The sequence below is a fragment of the Hirundo rustica genome, chromosome 3 (genome assembly GCF_015227805.2).
Source record: "Hirundo rustica isolate bHirRus1 chromosome 3, bHirRus1.pri.v3, whole genome shotgun sequence".
Taxonomy (NCBI): Eukaryota; Metazoa; Chordata; class Aves; order Passeriformes; family Hirundinidae; genus Hirundo; species Hirundo rustica.
In genome coordinates, this window is record NC_053452.1 from 4,747,914 (window position 1) to 4,766,859 (window position 18,946).

The 18,946-nt window shown below is 41.5% G+C and overlaps 1 protein-coding gene across 2 annotated transcripts in view; it reads right to left on the reverse strand.

The window, feature by feature from the left end:
- The window catches only part of MACROD2 (mono-ADP ribosylhydrolase 2), an 843,060-nt gene that overhangs the window by 73,917 nt on the left and 750,197 nt on the right, over positions 1–18,946 (reverse strand). For both annotated transcript variants that reach the window (XM_058419895.1, XM_040059164.2), the window contains exon 9: positions 7,607–7,688. In XM_058419895.1, coding sequence (XP_058275878.1) covers positions 7,607–7,688 — 82 coding nt within the window. The remainder of the gene's footprint in view (positions 1–7,606; positions 7,689–18,946) is intronic.

The following is an 18,946-nucleotide window of genomic DNA, read 5'->3' on the forward strand; positions in this document are numbered from 1 at the left end:
AGATGTAGTCACATAATGTATTAAACAGAAAAAGCTGCTTGTTCATTTTCTGGCACCAGGCATCCATGTGTGAAAGGCTGAGTACAGAGGGGAACAGCAACACACTTCTCTATCTCAGCCACTCCTTGAGCCTAAGGTTACACATAGGCCATGAAGATTAATAGCTGTTCTTGCACCAATCTTCTCTTGGTTGAGCTAATGCTTTTTTAAACTGTATTTAAGACCTACAGGCTCTGCAGCACCCTGTATCAAGTACTCTTAGATCCTAACTTTATGCTGGGTGAAAAACTACTTCCTTTTGCTTGTTTTCATCCAGATTCATCATTTCCTGGAACATCTTGCACTCCTTCTGTTACAAGAGATGGTAAATATCTGCTCCATATTCACCTTTCTAATTACCAGGCTCATCATCTTCCTGTGCTCCCCCATGCTGTTATCATGCACAGCAACCTAATCCTTGCCTCTAAATGACCCCTGTGCCTTCAAGGGCATCCTCATCCACCTGCCACTTCGCTGTTTCAATGCAGCTCCTACCCAGGAGTCTCCCAGGAACTGGAAAGCTCGTGGATTTGGAGTGAGTGGACAAATATATAGAAACAGCCATTTCCCCAGACTTCTGGATTGATTGCAGGCTCTGTTGTCAGTCTCACAAAAGGAGACAAGAAAAATCCCTACAAGATGCAAAGAAGCAAAGATGAAGATACTCCATTTAGCAAAGCAAAAGCAAAAACTCCTGACAACAGCGCTTTTATAGGTTATAGTCCCATTGCCGCTCTTTGCCCTGCTCCAGGCTGCAACACTGCTGCCATCAGGAATGAGGAGGTAAACAATTTTCCAGACCATAGTGCAGGCAGTATCACAAGCCTCTCTCAAACCATGTTTTTAGACTGATACTTGCGACACACAAAGTCTAGAGCAATTCTCTGTCAGCAGCTGACCGGAAAATAATTCCAATGAGATCATACCAGGAAGTTTTATTGTGATTCAGAAGGAAGCGAGAAACTATGCATAAACCTTTTTTTAGGTACTGGAAACCCACTGCCATGTTGGAAGGTACTGGGGAATCTTTCTTGATCTGCATATTTTCTCAGATACTGAAGACAGTCCCTGAACCATCAACTATATACTCTGTCCTCCAAGCACCACTTCTGAGCTGCTGCTGGATCACTCTCCTGCACTACACTGAGATGTTGGCAAAACAGGCGAAACAGACAACACCAACAAGTGGTAGGACTGGCAGAGTCTTTACCACGGCAAATAAAGACAGGAGGTCATAGAAAAGTTTTGGTTTGCGGTTTTATGAACACATTTAGCTTTAAGTGACCTTGAGATTTTCCTGAGGTAAGTTGCTTTCCAACACAAAACAAAATGGTTTTTGTTTTTGTCTCAAAATGGAGAGGTATTTTAAACATTGTGGCTATTTTAAGCTTTTGGATTGAGAACAATTTTTACAGCAACCTATTTACACTGGAGGGTATTTTATCAGAGTGGGAGAGAACTAGAGCAAAGCCAACGTCCTCTTTGAGTGCACAGGCTCCTCCAGCTCCCCCAGAGGGGCAGTGCTTCCTTGGAACCCTGCTGAAGGCCAAGGAACTATCAGGAGAAACAGTGGGGCTGTGCTTCTCCCCCGCTGTTTGGAATTAAATCCTTCAACAAGGGACCCTGCAGGAGCCATCTGAGTATGACATCTTCCAACATACAGACAGTTCAAAGGGATGCAGAGGGCATTTTGCACCCTCATGAAAACATCAGTGTGCCACAGCTTCTGCAAACTGACTGCTCCCTTCCACCCACCTAAAAATCCTCACTCACCCCTGCCTCAACACAAGACTCCCACAAGACTGGAAATCTAAGGGGAATGCTAAATGCTGGCATGGAATCCAGAGCAGGCTGGATGGCTGTGACTGCATCAGCACTGAGGGGCACCCTGGTACGCTCTCCATGGCTTGATCCACAGCTCTGGAAAGGAAAGGGGTGCATGGCCATGGCACTGTCACCATCTGAAAAGCCAGGATCTCCAAGGGATAAGACTAAAGTTTCATGAGGCAGAGAAATCAGAGTTTCCCCAAGCAACCCAATACAACAGCTCCATCAGAACTGTGGGGTTGGGGAAGCAAGACAGCAAACAGCACCTTGCAAGCTTCATGGGGGAAAGCAGTGAAGAGAGGTGATATGATGGTCTGACTGCTTCCAGTTTCACCCTGTGAGATCACAGGCTATGAAGACAACAACTTGGAAAACCTGCATGGAGACAGGAAAAGCAACTGCAACCAAACTCTTCAGGATGGCCCTTATTGATCAGGAGAAGAAAGCCAAAGTGATATCAAACGCTCCCCCAAATCTTACTCCCTAAGGGACGTTTCTGTGGGGCCCCAAGCCCTGGTAGCCTTTGTACTCCAGCCTGAACCAGTCAGAAAACCACAGCCTTGTGACTTATGAGGCAAATCACTGACCAGGTGAAACCTCCCATAAAGGATATTGGGCACTTCCAGTAAACTGCTTGGCACCTTGCCACAGAGTAAAATAAAGCCCATGAAAAATATTTTGTGGAATACATTCAGGTGATGAATTATGGAAACGAATTGGCTCATGAACGCCACAAATGCAAATAGAGAGGCTAAATTTATCAGATGAATTATGCATTTGATACTGGATTACTTGCTAAGGGCTAACTTATGACTCCTTAGCTCATGCAGAGAAATGCTCCAGCCCCAGTGCAGTCTGCCATAGTAAGCAGAGAGAGCGATGCCTCTCAACACCAGTACAGAAATTACAGCCCCTGCTTAGGAGTTCACTCACGTATTAGTGCAGAGATTGGCCTTTCTAATACAAAGGCCTTCATTCAGCCATTTAGACAGTTTCCAATTTGATTCCAAGCCTGGGAGATCTCTTAACAATGAATTTCCTCTGCAATTGTAATATATTTGCACATTTTATGCACAAGCGGGATGCTGTGCACCCTCCTGAAGTGATAGGAGAATTATTATGAGGCAGTAGCTCTCATCCATATGGTTTGGGTAGGGGAAACAGTGTTTTCATGAACCGGGATGAAAGCAGAAAATGCATTAAATATCATAACCTGTAATAGAGGGAAGAGAAAGTTTTCTCAAGATGAAGCAATCCCTCTCTCTTTTTCCTAGCACCAACTGATAATGGCTTAAAAAAAAAGAAAAAAAAAAAAAAAAAAAAAAAAAAAAAAAAAAAAAAAAAAAAAAAAAAGCTCCCTTTCATTAGCTCTAAAAGAACACGAGTCTAAAAGCATGCACCTTCCATCTGTCAACTGGCCTAATGAAAGTGCAAATGTCCTTTCTTCAAAAAATTGTGCAATGTTTTAGTGAAGTAATTTTGTTATTCTGTTTAAAGAGGCAAGAAGTAATATAACCTTGGATGCTGCAGCTTCACAGGACATCCCTTTTATAGCATTATTTTTGCCTAAAAACATTTTCAGGAAAAAAAAATGTTTCTCCTCTCCAATCCACTGGTAACAGGTGGTAGATTTAGAAATACTTTAAGCATTACAATTGAAGATAAACCATTTATAATATTTGACAGCCACCATGAAAAATAAGCATTTGCCAAAGGTCCTTACAAGATTATCTGTCTGACATATTAAGTAGCTTTGTGTACACGGAATACAGGAAGAAAAGAAAAAAAGATAACTTTGCTCCAGCTGGCAACTATTTACAAATGCTCTTAATTTTCCTCCTATGTATATAGAATCCTAGAAGTATGTATCGCTCCAAGGTAAATGTTGGCAAATCTAGCTTTTCAAGGGAGGTCCAATTTTCTGGTAAGTCTTATAAATATGTACAGTTAGCAAGAAAAATAACACCTAATGTCTGGACTCCATACAGAGTTCTGTTGGAAGACACAATGCATTCTAAAAGCAAAAATTATCTAAGTAACAGCTCCCTTCCCAGAAAATTTACTCATAGTACTAATAGCAATGAATCCAGCAATGTAAGAACTACGCATATGAGCCAGAACTGCAGGCAAAGGAATTTTATTTGCCTGAAAGACATTCTCTCAGTTTAAGCAGAGAGAATGTTCCAACAGAGGTGAAGGGAGAATAGCTGGGCTGTCGTTGTACAAGGAGACAGGACTCAATTCATTAAAAGAAAAAAAACATCACTGCGGCACTGTTTAATATATTAAAACAGTGACCCATCTTTGGCAAATAAAGTTGTTCTTTCTACTGCTCTTTTCTTACTAGAATATACAAAAATCTTCTCAGCAAAACCCTGGAGTATCAACAGAAAATTCTGCCTTGACTCAGACCCTTAACCAAACCAGAACTCTTCTGGACAACATTGACTGAGAACCTATGTCTGCATTAAAGATAAGTGGTGCTCTGTTCCCCTTTGGAGCATGCTGGCTCTGGCTTGGGTTCTGTAATCACTGGGATTGAATCAGAAATGCTGAGACAGTTACAATTGCTCAGTTACTGCACAACTTTGCTACACTGCTAAGACAAGACATTACTTCGAGGTCTGTCTCTTCCCCTATATATTTAGAGTTTGAAAATGACAAGGCTCTTGGCAGTTGTCTTGATATCAATATTATTACTTGACTAATTTCTCTGGCATTCCACTTGAAAAATAGGGCTAATGATATGTTCAACTAATGGAACAATTTCCCTATATCTATATTCCACTTACTCTAATGCACTGAGGTGTAATTCTAGCTTCATTTCATTATCACTTGACTAGCTCAAGCACTTGCATGCATTTTTGGATTTATTAATGCAGTGGGTTTAAAGTAATAACTATTTATGTATATAACTCCATGAATATATTCTCCTTTCTAAGCATTTTTGTCCACATCTGTTAAAGCAGATATATTTCACAATGTTTCTGAATCCAGGATGCACTTTTAAGATGCCTTGATTTTTTTTCCCCTAAGCTTAAAGCAATACCTCAGTGTTATTCTCTCCTGTGAGTATTTAGATAGTGTCCTATCAATTTAAATTTAGGGCAAGTCTATCCTTAAAGACTTTAATTTCACTAAATTAATAGATTTCCTTTAAACGAAAACAAAAACACCAGTTTCATTATTTTCTTTCACAGTAGAAATAATAGGAATTTACTGCCAAAGACAGAGGTAGTTTCTAACTCCTTGACACAGAGCCGTGTTAGCTAAGTCTTCTGTGCAGGAAACCAGTCCTGCAGAGAGATTGGTTATCTCTACAGTAAGAGAGTCTGCTGATAGCTTGTCCAAGTCTGCTATGTTAAATGTAGATGGCAAATCCCAAGACATCTGAAAAAAGGAACAAATGGCAGACATGATGGTCATCTGGTGATCTCCATCCAGCCCTTCAGCTCATGTTCTCACCAGGAGGCAGTTTGGCATGGGGCTGACTCCAGCTGGCATCCTGTAGAAGTGGGGGGACCCTGTGGAAAAGTGTTGTTTCGAGTCGGCAAAGAAAGCCTGAGACTGTACATTGATGGTTAGGGCAGTCCAGAAGAGAGACCCAGACCCTGACCATACTGACCATTTCTCCAGTCACACCACAGGAGAGTCATTTGGGATCAAAGTCCTGCCTCTCCCTGTCTCCTCAAAAGTTGAAGATCTAAAGACACTACAAATAAAACACTAAAATAAAAACTTCCTGAATCCCTGGCTACTGACCCACCCACAGGAAATCCTTCACTGCACCAGGAATATAGTTTTAGAGCTAAACTGGTTCCTTTTAAGGCTCTGGGTAATCAGACAGCAGATGCCCAGTAACATTAAGGCATATCAAAATCAGAATCATTAGTTATGAGAAAACTGCATCCAGGAGTCCATGAAAATGGGTCCTAAGGTATTTTAAGAATCTATACCTAATCCTATAATAACCTATCTAAATTTTGGATACAGAGAAATAAATTTTCTCTGGACAGCTGTAAAATTTGGATGAACCTTTTGTATAGCCACGTATGGAAAACACTGAACTTATAGGGTCCCTACCATGACCACCTGTCTGTGGTCCCATATCAGAATTTCAATTTTAGTTTGAGAAAAAAAAAACCCATAAAACCTTTAAGCACATGAGAATAAACATACTTTTAAAACTATGCTATGTGGTGTAGTGCAATCATGTTTTTCTATGACATGAGACCCAGCTGCACAGGTTCTTTGTAGACAGGAGCTCAACAGTGTCAGGTTTGAAAAAAAAGAAAAAGAATCCAAATGAAATTAATCTTCCACTTTGCTGTCTTTCTGACTTTGGGCTTGTCATGATAGAGCTCTGAAGCATCTTCCTGTCTCTCAAACTTTCAAACCCAAGCGGGTTTTACATTTATAGAAACAATACCAGGCTTTACACCACAATTTCCAAGGCCTTAGAGATGAAAGTAAGCATTAATACTCTTGATTTGTTGACAAACTGATGCTATATTCTCTTCTCACCTAAGCTGAAGGGCAGTAACACAGTCAGCAACAGTAGGCAGGTTATGCCACAGTAGGCAGGTTATGCCACTTTATCCTTTGGGTTGGGTATGATTACAAGGAAATAAAATCACTCAATGAATAGATTAGACATGAATGCAGCTTCTTAAAATGCGTGTTCAGTGTGCTCCAGACAAAAATATTATTAAGTGGTTAGACATCATTCAATGCTACCTGAATAATTCAATAGATCTTTAAGTTTCAGCCGCCAGTCACTGCAAACTGGCGATTACAGAGTCATCTACAAAAAAGCTTTGTTCTAGTGAGATGAGACAAAAATATATCACAATTTCCATGCTACCAGACAAAGCAAAAAGAAAAAAACCACCGTGGCTACAGTGACAACAGAGTCCTGTGAAATTAATGGACTCTGAACATACCAAAGCTCTGCTTCCTGGTACTCCAGGGCCATTTCCACTAGGCAGACAGCATGGGAGATAAAACAAAACACTAAAGTCTGTATCTTTTCACACACTTAGTTGGACTGATGTAAGCACAAAGCAAACTGAAATGGGAGGAGTTTTAGGCTTGATAAAATTACAGAGAGCAGATTTCTAATGATGTACGATACAAATAAATTGCAGGTTTATAGGAGGAGGGGGATTAGCAAATTTACTATCCACCAGGTTTCCTTAAATCTAGAAAGCAACCTCCTGTGTGAAATCCAAGTGCTCCAGTGAGAGCCATCTTTCTCCCATTCATGCTTGCACAGGGACAGCTCAAGTTTAAAGTCCTCATTTAGACACAGCTGGGCTCTAACCCCTGTGGTATCTTTTTGAGACCCAGAGAAACCTTGCCAGCATAGTTAATGAAAGAGCAAAGTGTGCACCAAGTGTATGGAAAAGCAATATACACTAGGAGCTATATACATTAGTGCAAATAATTTCCTTCTCAAGAGTCAAGAGAGCCAGGATCGTGCACCAAGTTTTGGGAGAAGATACACATACAGCATGGAATGAAGAGATTAGCTGTACTGGGCATACAAAAGCAGTATTCGAAACGGTTCACACATTTTAAATGTCTGCATTTGTCCAGGATCAGAGCCTCTATGTGCAGCTGATCTTTAAAGAAAGTTCTGATTTCAGTATCTGGCTTTGGAAAGAAGAAAAGATGCCAACTGTTGCGTTTTTACTGCATGCTTTTTTAAAGTCAGATGGTACTTGATTACTATACCTACCTAGTGGGAAAAACTCGCCCATTTTCTTCTTGAAAATTTTGTAGTCAACCTCCAAAAAGACGCAGAAGATGATACGATCCACCTGTAAGAAACAAAATGATTCACAGTGAAAGCATCACGATCATCCCTATTGGCAACAACAGTCAATAAAGGCAAAGAAACTTTTAAGCCAACGTGCTTTTATGCTCCAGGCAAACAAGAAAACAGGGCTGCATGTCTTGACTTTATTGTACATCTGTGTTGTAATTTATAATATAACCTTTGCAATCACAGCTCACAACTGTATTCTTTGTTAACTGCCTCCTGTTTATGCAAACTGCTCTCGAGCACAATATAAATGACTTTGGCATTCTAGATGAGAACTGGGATGCAATGTTTGATGAAAAAGTCACATGGGGATTTCTAATAAGCATACAGAAGAGTAAATGAGTAAGCAAAGAGCTCTTTTTCCAATCCTTGTCCGACAAACCTATTTGCAAACCCATTTAGTATTTTAAAATGGCTTTAAAAGGTTTCATGTGGTTTTAGTTTACCATTTATTCTCACTATAATACAAACAAAATGCAGCAGAAACACAAAAGCTGATTAGATGACAGGTAGCACACAGGGTAAATAAAACATTTAATATGCCATCTACTTAGCGAGGCTGAGCATATCAATGAAACCACAGCCCATAACGTATGCACCACCCACCAATGAGTTCAAATAAATTCTTTGGGAGATCACATTACGTGAAAAGATTTTCTGAAACAGACCAAAAATAATAAAAAAAGCTAAACAAAACAAAAGCCAGAAATCTAAAGCCCTTAAGGCTGAAAAACACCCACACTAGACTTCAGCCTTGTAATACCTTTGTTTTATTTATTTGCATTGCCCAGCACAGAATGCCTCTGTGGCCAAAACCCAGCTTGGAGGGGCGCTGTGGAAAACAAAGACCCTCTTACAGCTGAGCTGAGAGACCTGCAACCCAGTAATCATTTCTTTCTCTCAAGTGTGTAAGAGTTTAACCACAAAGGGATGAAGCCCAAGCAACAGGAAATTTGGCATCCTATGCTGTCATGGCGTCTCCATGGGCAATAAGACAATCTGTCGTAGCAGAACTCCTCAAGAGTGCCTTGCATGTGCTATAAAAGCCTTCTCCCCACAGGGAAACAGTGAGAGAAATGCTCTCAAGATGTGAATCCTTTCCCTTATCTTCACTAGAAAATGTTGTCCTTTTGCTGCAGCTGGTCTTAGAAGTGAAGTCCAAGCCTCAGCTTCAAAGACATCGTAATGCTGAACAGCTCAAGACATCATTTTTGAGCTCACTTTGGCACAGCCCAGTCGAATACAGAAGGGGAAGCAAGCAATGGTTATGCTGGAAAACACCAGCAGCAGTTAGTCCTACTAACAAGGACATCTCAGAATGAAAGGTGATGACAAAACCTGAATGCTCAGACAAGGTAGATAAATATCACAACTAGCAATAGCGCAAGGGGTAACAGCCTCAAGTTGCACCAGGGGAGGATCAGGTTCGATATCCGGAAAAATTTCTTCATTGAAAGAGTGGTTAAGCATTAGAACAGGTTCCTCAGGGATGTGATGGAGTTCCCACCCCTAGAAATGATCAAAAACTGAATATATGTGGCACGTCACAATACAGGTTAGTGGGAAAAGTAGAATTCACTCAAAGGTTGAATGTGAAGACCTTGGAGATCTCCAGCCTTACTGATTCCATGACACTCTACGGGACTGAAGCTACAAGCTACATTGGTTTTAAGGAAGAAGGAGGCTTGTGGGCAGGAGAGAAGGCAGCAAGAACAGGGAAGCCTATCAGCAGATTTTTCAGCAAGAAAACTGCCTGCTGCTGTCTGCGCATGTGATGCTTACAGAGCCAAGCTGTTCTGCGCATCCCTCGTAAACAAACCCGGCTGGATCTCAAAAATATTCTGGCCCATGGCATCAGCTACTCTTCAAAAGAGATATAATAAAAAACTCCAATACCAGTTATGTGCTCAAGCCAAAAAGCCATACTCATCTCCATACTCACAAATTCATAATGTAAAGCATCATTGCCAAGAAGTGTTACATCTTATCTACGTGAGATTTGACACAATCTTTAAGGTCCCTACCAATCCAAACTATTCTATGATTCTGCCTAAGCTGGGTGTTTTCAGGAGGGAGGGAGGCTTTAATCAGCAAGTGCTTAAATTACATTTCTTGTGAAAATTGAATTAAGATATTGCTGGGGTGTTGCTAGATTGTCATCTTCCCTGTCTGCCTTGCAGACATTCAAGCATTAAAAGTGATAGGCCCAATGAACCAGAACAGACAAAAGAGCAAGGACGGAAATGTATGAAGCAGAGGAGGAAGGATATTCCCACACAGAGAAGTTTCAGAGTCTCTACACAGTCTCATATTCTCTGCTGAAAATCCTACAGAAATTTGCCTGATTCTGTATAGTCCAACTTTCATTTATTCCGTACAGCTGGCAATAACAAAACTTCTCTGTGAGAATTTCTACTGCTTCTAATATAATTCCTCAATTTAAAAATAGGGAATCTCTCTAGAATTGGCAAACTGTTTCAAAATTTCTAGCCATCCTGATAGGATGTGTATACATCCTATATATAAACCTGTTCCATTTTCTCTCGATGTGAGAAAAACTTCTCTATTTTCAAGTATGCATAAGATATTGTGATGACAGCTGAAATCCTGTGTTTATCTGATTGAACGGCGTGTGTTGGCAGATAGTAAATCTGAAATTAACACCTATTCTATCGTTCTGCCAGTCACTGATTATTTTATCTAGCATCCCCTGCTAAAATAACTTGAGATTAGGTGGGGAAAGTAACCCTTGTCCTCACTACGCCCATTCCAGCTACAACAAGGAAAGGTTTAATCCAAGTGCTTATCAACCTACTTTGCCTGCTGGCTCACAAAAGCTCAGCAGGATTTTTGGGAGGCGCAGTTAGGAAAGCCACTCCTTATTCAACAAGGCAATCCCTCCTCTCATGTGGCTTGGAAAACCAGCCTCATTAGGGTGTCACACCACCCCTTCAGAGAGGAAAAGCCCCTGTGGACTCCCCTGATAGTGCCCAGATAACCCCCAGTGCCTTTTGCAGATGCCCAGCTCCTCCACTGCTGACCAAGCACAGCTCAACTGCAGCAGAACTGTCAAGGAGCCCCAGGTTGAAGGTATTAAAGCTGATCCCTGATTGACAGCTCCTTTTTTGAAGGCTGGTGTTAAAATCAACCATGCCCTGTCAGAGCCTGATTAAATTCTGCTCACTTTGCAGCTATGAATAGGTGGATCAAAGAACCCCAAAATCAAGAGCACTGCAGTACAGGAGGAAGGGAGTTAAAATGCATGAGGTGGTCACTTAGACATCTTTACAGCTCAAGGCTGTGAGTACATTTGATTTTTTTTTTTTTTTTTTTTTTTTTTTTTTTTTTTTTTTGGTAAGCTTGGGCCCTGCTTTCCTTGCCAGACTTTATTTAATTTTGATGGGGATAACTTCCAGGTGGTTTTGTTAGCAGGACCTGATAAGAATTAGTAAACTTCTGCAGGGCTTACAGGATTCAGGCTATTTTCTTAGAAACACAGAATGGTTTGGGTTGGAAGGGACCTCAAAGATAATCCAGTTCCAATTCCCCCATCATGGGCAAGAACACCTTCCACCAGATCTGATTCTTCCAAGCCCCATTCAGACTGTCCTTGGACACATTTTTTGCAGTAGAATGGACCCTACCACCAGAGTTTTAGAAGGACACAGCCATATCTCATGAACTGACAACATCTGGTGTTTTCAGCTCATGAGATATGGGTATAAAAGCACAGTTGGTCCAATAGCAGCAGCACTGATCTCAATGCAAAGAAAATGACAAAAATATTTCTTCCTGGTTTTTGATCTTTGGGGTTTTGTTAGTTGGTGGCTTTGAGAGCACTTTTGCATGAGTTTTCAATTTATTGGTGAGTTGCTGCACTTTGGGTAGTTCACTCACAGACCACTGATGGTGTGTGAGAGCTCCATGGAAGGCTGGGCACGTGGGTGCTCAGGGACACGCACAGGAATGAGGGAAAGCTGCTGAGGATCCCTTAAACTCATCCTAAAGGAACCTGCCCTCCACTGCACTGCATGGGAGCACGCTGCAGGTTTACATGCACATCTCTGCAGGTAGCTGCTGCTATAGTAGGAATTTACAGCTGTACCTATATAAAAAAGACAGAGAGCGATTTCTTACATGGACATATAGAGATAGGATAAGAGGGAGTGGTTTTAAATGAAAAGAGACTAAGATTAGATGTTAGGAAGAAATTCCTTACAATGAGGGTGGTGAGGACCTGGCACAGGATGCCCAGAGAAGCTGGGGATGTCCCATCCCTGGAAGTGTTTAAGGCCACGCTGGATGGAGCTCTGAGTAACCTGGTCTAGTGGAAGATGCTCCTGGCCATGGCATGGGGGTTGGAATGAGATGAACTTTAAGGTCCCTGCCAACCCAAGCCTGCCTGTGATTCTCTATATACTTTAGCATCGAAAATATCTGTTTTCATCTCAGCTCTTTTGCTGTGGTCTGGGGCAGGTTGTGTGATTCCCCTGGCTTCGTTTCCCTCTCTGCCTAGGGGACACCTGGCTGTGCACCTATGCATATATCAAACACAGACCTGAAGCAGAAGAACACTGATCAAAAGGCTTTCTAGACTATTTCATAAAATGAGTGTTTCCAGGTCATTGCCACCCTGTGTCCTAACAAAATAACTGCTTGCAATGAAAACAAACCCAAGCGTGTTTCATGCATGACTCCAGCACCAAGACATTTCTCTAGCAGGAAGCGACTACTTTTTGTACGTGACAGAAAGTTTCATCATCGCTTAAATCTGACCAGAAAATACATGATAGAGAAACAATGAGAACTTGCAAAAAAATGTTTCCCAATCCCAAATCAAATGAATGATAATACAGCACAAAGAGAAGGAAGCAGCTTTTTGTAGGTGTAGCACATCCCTTTCATGAAACACTCCTGCCTGATCCCATTAGGACCTACTGTCATAAGGCAACAGTGAAAACCAGAAGCTTGAGGAAACACTTTCAGTTTATCAAAATTCCATGGATTTAATTCAAAACACAGTGAAGCGAAACAGATTTTTTTTTTTTCATTGACTTCAGCGTGCTTGGATTGGCACCTATACTCTGCAGCACCAGACAGAACATTTGCCTCCTCAAGAATTCAAGCTCTTCTGACAGAGACATTTCATTACCCTAAATGTTACATACCTTCTCAAAGATATCCTAAACAGTCACAGTTCAGAGCTGCCTGAAGCCATCAATGTGCCTTGACCACATTGCTTGTAAGAAAGGAGCTCTGAACCTTCAAAGTTGTAAGGGGCTTTGAGTAACCTGGTCTCGTAAGAGACCCCCACAGCAGGGAGTTTGGAATGAGATGGTCTGTAAGGCTCCTCCCAACCCAACCCAAACCTTCTTATGATTCAACAAAGCTGAGCACTTCCCTTTGTTTGGATCATGATTGCATGGGCAGCCCTGTTAGCTTAAACTGCCTGGGAAAACTTCCCTTGTAGAGGCCAGTGAGGACAATGCAACCTAAGTCAGGTTTCGTAGGTGTGCTCTCGCAGAATCAAAATCTCAGCTGTGAGAAGCTCAGAACAAGGAGCAAGAGATTTTTAATGCACTCCAGGACCGGGCTAAGAGTGCTCTTAGCTGGTCCCTGCAAGTGATGTAAAACCCCTTCTTTTTCTGTGACAAGGGCTCAGGTTTCATTTCTGAAGTTCGTATCTCCCTCTTGCTTATCTTCAGGCACCCTATTTGCCATCTCTTTCTTTTCTGTTTCTCTGACAGAGTTCCCCTCTGCCTGTAAGTGGGCTGATGCACTGAACTGACCACATACAGAGACCAACATCTCTTTCTGCCCCACTAAAGAACTGGGAGATGACACTCCTGATGCTGACAGTCTCCCCCTCGGCCTGGCCTCTGCCTGATGTGATCCTCTGGTAATCCCATTGCAACCAACAGATGGAAATACCAGCTTTGTGGGATAACACAGCCATCTGCCATATACCTCCCAGCAGCTGTGATCCACTTTGCCAGAGGTGCTGCCTTTCTCGAGCACCATGAACATCTGGCCAGCTGTCCAGATAGCAGCCTGTCTGTCCAAGCAGAGCAGAGAGGACTGCATCTCCCCTTGGAGACCAGCAGGGTTGAGGCCAGAAGTGTTCACACATTTTCTGAAGTTGAATGCTTCAGGCCCCATAAATACTAATTTCATAGCGCCGTAAATTAAAATTCAGCCTCCTGGTATTATTACTAATTTCACAGAAACCATTCGAGCATAAAGCCTGGCTGAATGTCTGCTCCTTTTGGCATGACATCACGGTCCATAATTGCAGAATTACTCCTAAAAAGAACCCCAGTCACATATTTATGGCAAATAGAAAGCTTTGGTGCTGCCTTCACCCTGGGAACAAGATTTAAGCAGGGCAGAGGTGTCAGACTGGTGACACGGTGAATTTGACAATCAACGAACTGTGTGATGATGTTCACAAAGCTATTCACCTAGCCTTAAGAGCATTTCTCTTGGCACAGCTTCAAATCCATTGCAGACTTGAGCCAAAACACCCTCTGTTTACTTGACCTTGCAATCATACAAATGAGCCCAGCTGCAGGCAAACAGGACATCTCTGGGTTGCCCTTCAATCCAGAGAGAAATGCACTCTCACAGGACACTGCTCTCTGGTTTTCATGGATCTGAATTTTGAGATTCTTTGGAATCCAAAGCAAAAGCCTAAATGAAAATTCACATTACTGCAAACTTCTTGCAAGCAATGATATTAATGGAGAGTTATGATATCGCATCAAGAGCAAATACCTGTGGAGGACTAGCTGTGAAGAAGCAACTCTTACTTAAACCACCATATTACTTAGCCATTGAAGAAAAAAAATAATAGAAACCATTTGAATTATACAATTATTTATGCTTATCACAGAGTGGAATGGTTTCTATGGTGGTACTGCTGTTGTTAAAAAACAGAATTAGAAAGTTATTATTGGTGCTTTAATATCCTACTTCATGATGGAACACATAAGTATGTGCTTGGAATGAAAGACAATTAGAAGTCTAAGGGCAATTTAAAAAACCAAAACAAATCCAACAAAACCACCACCAGAAATCTACTGCCAGCTTAAAATATTAATACAAGCAACATCCTAGTACACAAGGCTTTGCAGCAATCTCTGCCTCTAAACCAAAATGAAGCAGCAACACGTTTAACAGTGAAACTCAATAAAAATTCAAAATCTGGCCAGAATGTCTCTCCCTGTCCTTTGTGCCTGGTCCTACAGGTCTGCTCATACTCAACAGCTGAGGGCTGTTGGTACTCCCAGTATCACACAGGCACCAGATACACCAGCGCAGTTATCAGTATGGCCCAAGCCTATCTCCACGTAACTGAAACGTATTAAAACCCACAAAACTTTCCAGTGGAGAACCACTTTAACCCACAGTTCTCAAGCACGGGTCAGCATGCCAGTTTTGTGATAGTTCTGATAGATCCCTGCTGTCAGGTGAAGATTTGATGTGTCCAAGGTCACAGAGAAACAAGAACAGCAGAAGTAGAGTAGAACCCTGTTTTGTTTTCCTCCTGCTCTCTTTCGACCACAGATGCTACAGATGAAATAAACAATTTTAAAAAAATCCCATCAATGGTCACATGCAAAGTTCACAAGCTTCGCTGCACACCACTGCTTTTCCTCTGGTAGAAATATCTATTCAATGCATCCATATATTCTGTGAATCAATACTGATAACTCTTTTCCCCTTATACATTGATTGTTTTTTAAAAGTTACTTATTCTTTGTGAGAGAATTCACTCTGTGAATACCTTCAATACTTTTTTAATGCAGTGTATTATTCAAGGGCAGGTAGAGCTTTCCCTTTTGGCCTTCTTTGTGCCGAGCTGTTCCTTTTTTGTGTGTGAACAAAGCATCTGCCTGACAAGCAGAATGATCGTCCTAAAGAACCAACCTGGATCTCAAACAAGAAATTATAACAGCATTTTCACAGGAATTCACAATTTTGTTGTCAGCCATTTGTGCACGTCCCAGTTACTTACTGCACGATTATATGACAAATAAGATGTGACAGTCCTGTAGTGGCAATAATAAACACACACAGGCTATGAAATAACCGGTCCTTAATGGTCCACATGTGGTTCTGTTCTCAACTACAAAAAGTTTTTCATTTTCCTAAAGGTGAAAAAAAACCTGCAAAACCAGCCTAGGATTTAAGGGAATGTCTCAGTGTATTTCTTTCGATGGTCACTAAAACTTGTCAGGGAAGGGCCAGGAGAGTAGTTTAAGAATGCATTTGTTTTTACCAAGATATCCATCAATCTGCACAATTCACTTCTGTGCCACACAAACACGGTGACATAAAGCCCATTAATCTTTTCCAGCTTAATACCTACTGTCCTTTGAAGATACACGTTTGGAATATGTGAAGGCGACCTCCATTTTTCACAGTTCCCAGTCATAGGGCAGCTGACACAGCCGAGATAATCCTGTATTCAGCGGAACCGGGGGAATGAATGGATTCTGATGAACGCAATTTGCTATCTCAGTGACAAATGGCAAATGGGAAGAGAGGGTGTGCATGCAAATATAACTGCATTAAATAAGGGCTTGTGAAGGATAGCACTCTGAAAATATCCGATAGGCGGTTTTGCAACAACCATGCCTCATGGAGGAGATAAATCATCAGATTACTTAGAGTTATCATTACATCCTCATTGTGGAGCTCCGCTGAATAAGATGGAATTGTGGCATACAATCAAGCAGGGCGTTGCGATCCCGTAAGCCAAGTTTTTGCATCGCATTTTACCTTACAACATCAGTTTTTCACAATCTTTTTAGTGTAAGCTGGACTTAAATATCCCAAAGTTCTTTATGATTACGAGCATCTTAAACCTTTCTGGGCACTGAACCTGTGGAAGACTAATTCCCAAGACTGTTGTGCTCCAGCTCTTTGCTGGATTGAAGTGTCACTTTGGAAAAATCTCATGGCTTTGATGCTTTTTTTCCAGTTTTGTTGCAGTACCAGATGATATCTACTGATAAAATTCCCACTCCTTCCCAGGGCCAGTGGGACAATCAGCACTACTCGCTCAGACTCCACCAGTCTAAAACCAAAATATGCTTGAACACAGAAATGTGATCACCTCCTTGCCATTGTCTTAGTGGCCGCTGCAAGATTCTGAATACAAAACAGCCCCAGGACTTAAAACCACACAGAAAGATCAAGTAATGGTACCTCCTACACTTCAAACAGGTATGAGAATCAAAAAAAATCACAGGTTTGGGTTGGAGAAGACCTTAAAGATCATCTAGTTCCAATCCCCCTGCCACGGACAGGGATGTCTCCCACTAGATCAGGTGGATGAGGGCCCCATCCAGCCTTTCCTTGAATACTTCCAGGAATGGGACATCCACAATTTCTCTGGGCAAACTGTTTCAGTGGCTAAATTATGAGTCATTTAAGTTTGGATGCTAGAGCCAGTGCCGGGAGGAGGCAGCACCACACGACGCTGGGAACCAGCAGAAAAAGCAGTGGGGATCCATTGTCCTGGAAAGCAAAGCTCCCTACTGCTGTTCCTGTGGCTCCTGAAGGGTGCACAATAGTTGAACTGCAGGAAAAGGGCAGGAGAAACAATTCCTGGAAGATGATGATGGTTTAAACAACTTTTAAAGTGCACTGTTACCGGCAGGGTAAATGGCAGTCATGCTAAACTCGGCAGCAATTTTCTCACTGAGGCTGAGCAAAGGTTTCACCCCACCTCAGGGGCTGGGATACTTTCCAGCTGTTTTCACATTATTTTCTAAATGACTGACAAAGAAAAAAAAAAAAACAAAAAACAACCAAATAAACAAAACAACAACAACAGGCTGGATGTTACAAAGTTGGTTTAAAATTCAACTTGTTGAAGTGTTTTCATCAAAAGAAAACAGATGAGTCCATCAAAAGAGGACAGATGACTCCCACGTACAAAATTATATAAGCATCTAAAACCCAGAAAGTTTCACCTCAGAAAGCTTTTCAAAATACAAGACTTAATGAAGTCTCTCAAACCCAATGTAAATGAGAGCAGTCCAGAAGAAAACTCCCACTGAGTATTTCCCTTGTTTGCTATCACTTCTTTTATCATTCTCACCTTCATCCTCCATGAATGTTCACATTTGTCACTCTTTATCCAAAGGCTGATGATTTCACAGGACATTTGGGTCAGCGCAACCAAATGTTTCCCACCCTGCTGGGAAGATGACAGCAGCACTTGGACACCAATTTTGCCTGACTGCATCTAGGTTTCCAAAAATTCAACAGATATCAAAAAAAGGCGCACTTTTAGGGGATGAAAAGCTCTCACCTAACCCACAGAAATGTACCAGAAATTCTTCTCCCAACACCTCAATACAGACTCTGTTAGAGAAGAGCATGGGTAGAGATAACACTAGTGTAGGAAGTTATTAATTCCTACCCAATGAGGTGATTGAAACTCCTGTTGTGGAAGTGAAGTGAAGGGGTAACAGACCTGCTTTCCCAAGAATAAATGCCACGTGGCATAACTTGAAACAGCACTGAAACCATTGCCTTCTACTAAAACCTGTACTGAATCTCATTTGTGTAAACATTACCTAATCTCTCTCCTTGAAGAAAATGTTTTAGGATTAAGTTACTTGTCATTTAGAGATCAAATTAATCTCATTAATGCAAGCTATTAAAGACCATTTTCCAAGGACAAAAGCTGATTTTCTTAAATACTGTACGTGTCTCATTCTAATGCTGGAGAGAATGCTTTTGCCACCAGAAAAAGACAGAACCAGACAAAAAGGGATGCTGTTAAATTTACAGTACTGCTAGAAAAAATACTTCCATTCCCAGGATGCTAACTCCAGTGTATCTTCCAAAAATGAGATAAATTCAGGACCATTTGCTTACTGCATGCTTAGAGGTACACTCTATTTTTACCTGAAACACTCAGGCTCAACAAAATAATGCCATTTTTATTAAATAGCGACTGTAGAACCATGAGTTATCTTTGTAAGATTTTGCAGTGCTTGATTCCCAGCATCCTGAAAGAATCCATGCCAGGAGTCTGCATGACCTAAATGCAACCTCTGCACATTTCTGGTAGATCAGAAGGGATGTCAGGAGGGACAACGAGCAGCAAGTCATGCAAGTCGGATGTAAAATACTTATTCCCAAAGACTCAAGAACTTGAGCTGGTGACTGGCTCAACTTGTGGAATGGCTACAGGAAGGAGCCAGCTTTTGGAATGTCTCTAGCTGTGAGAGG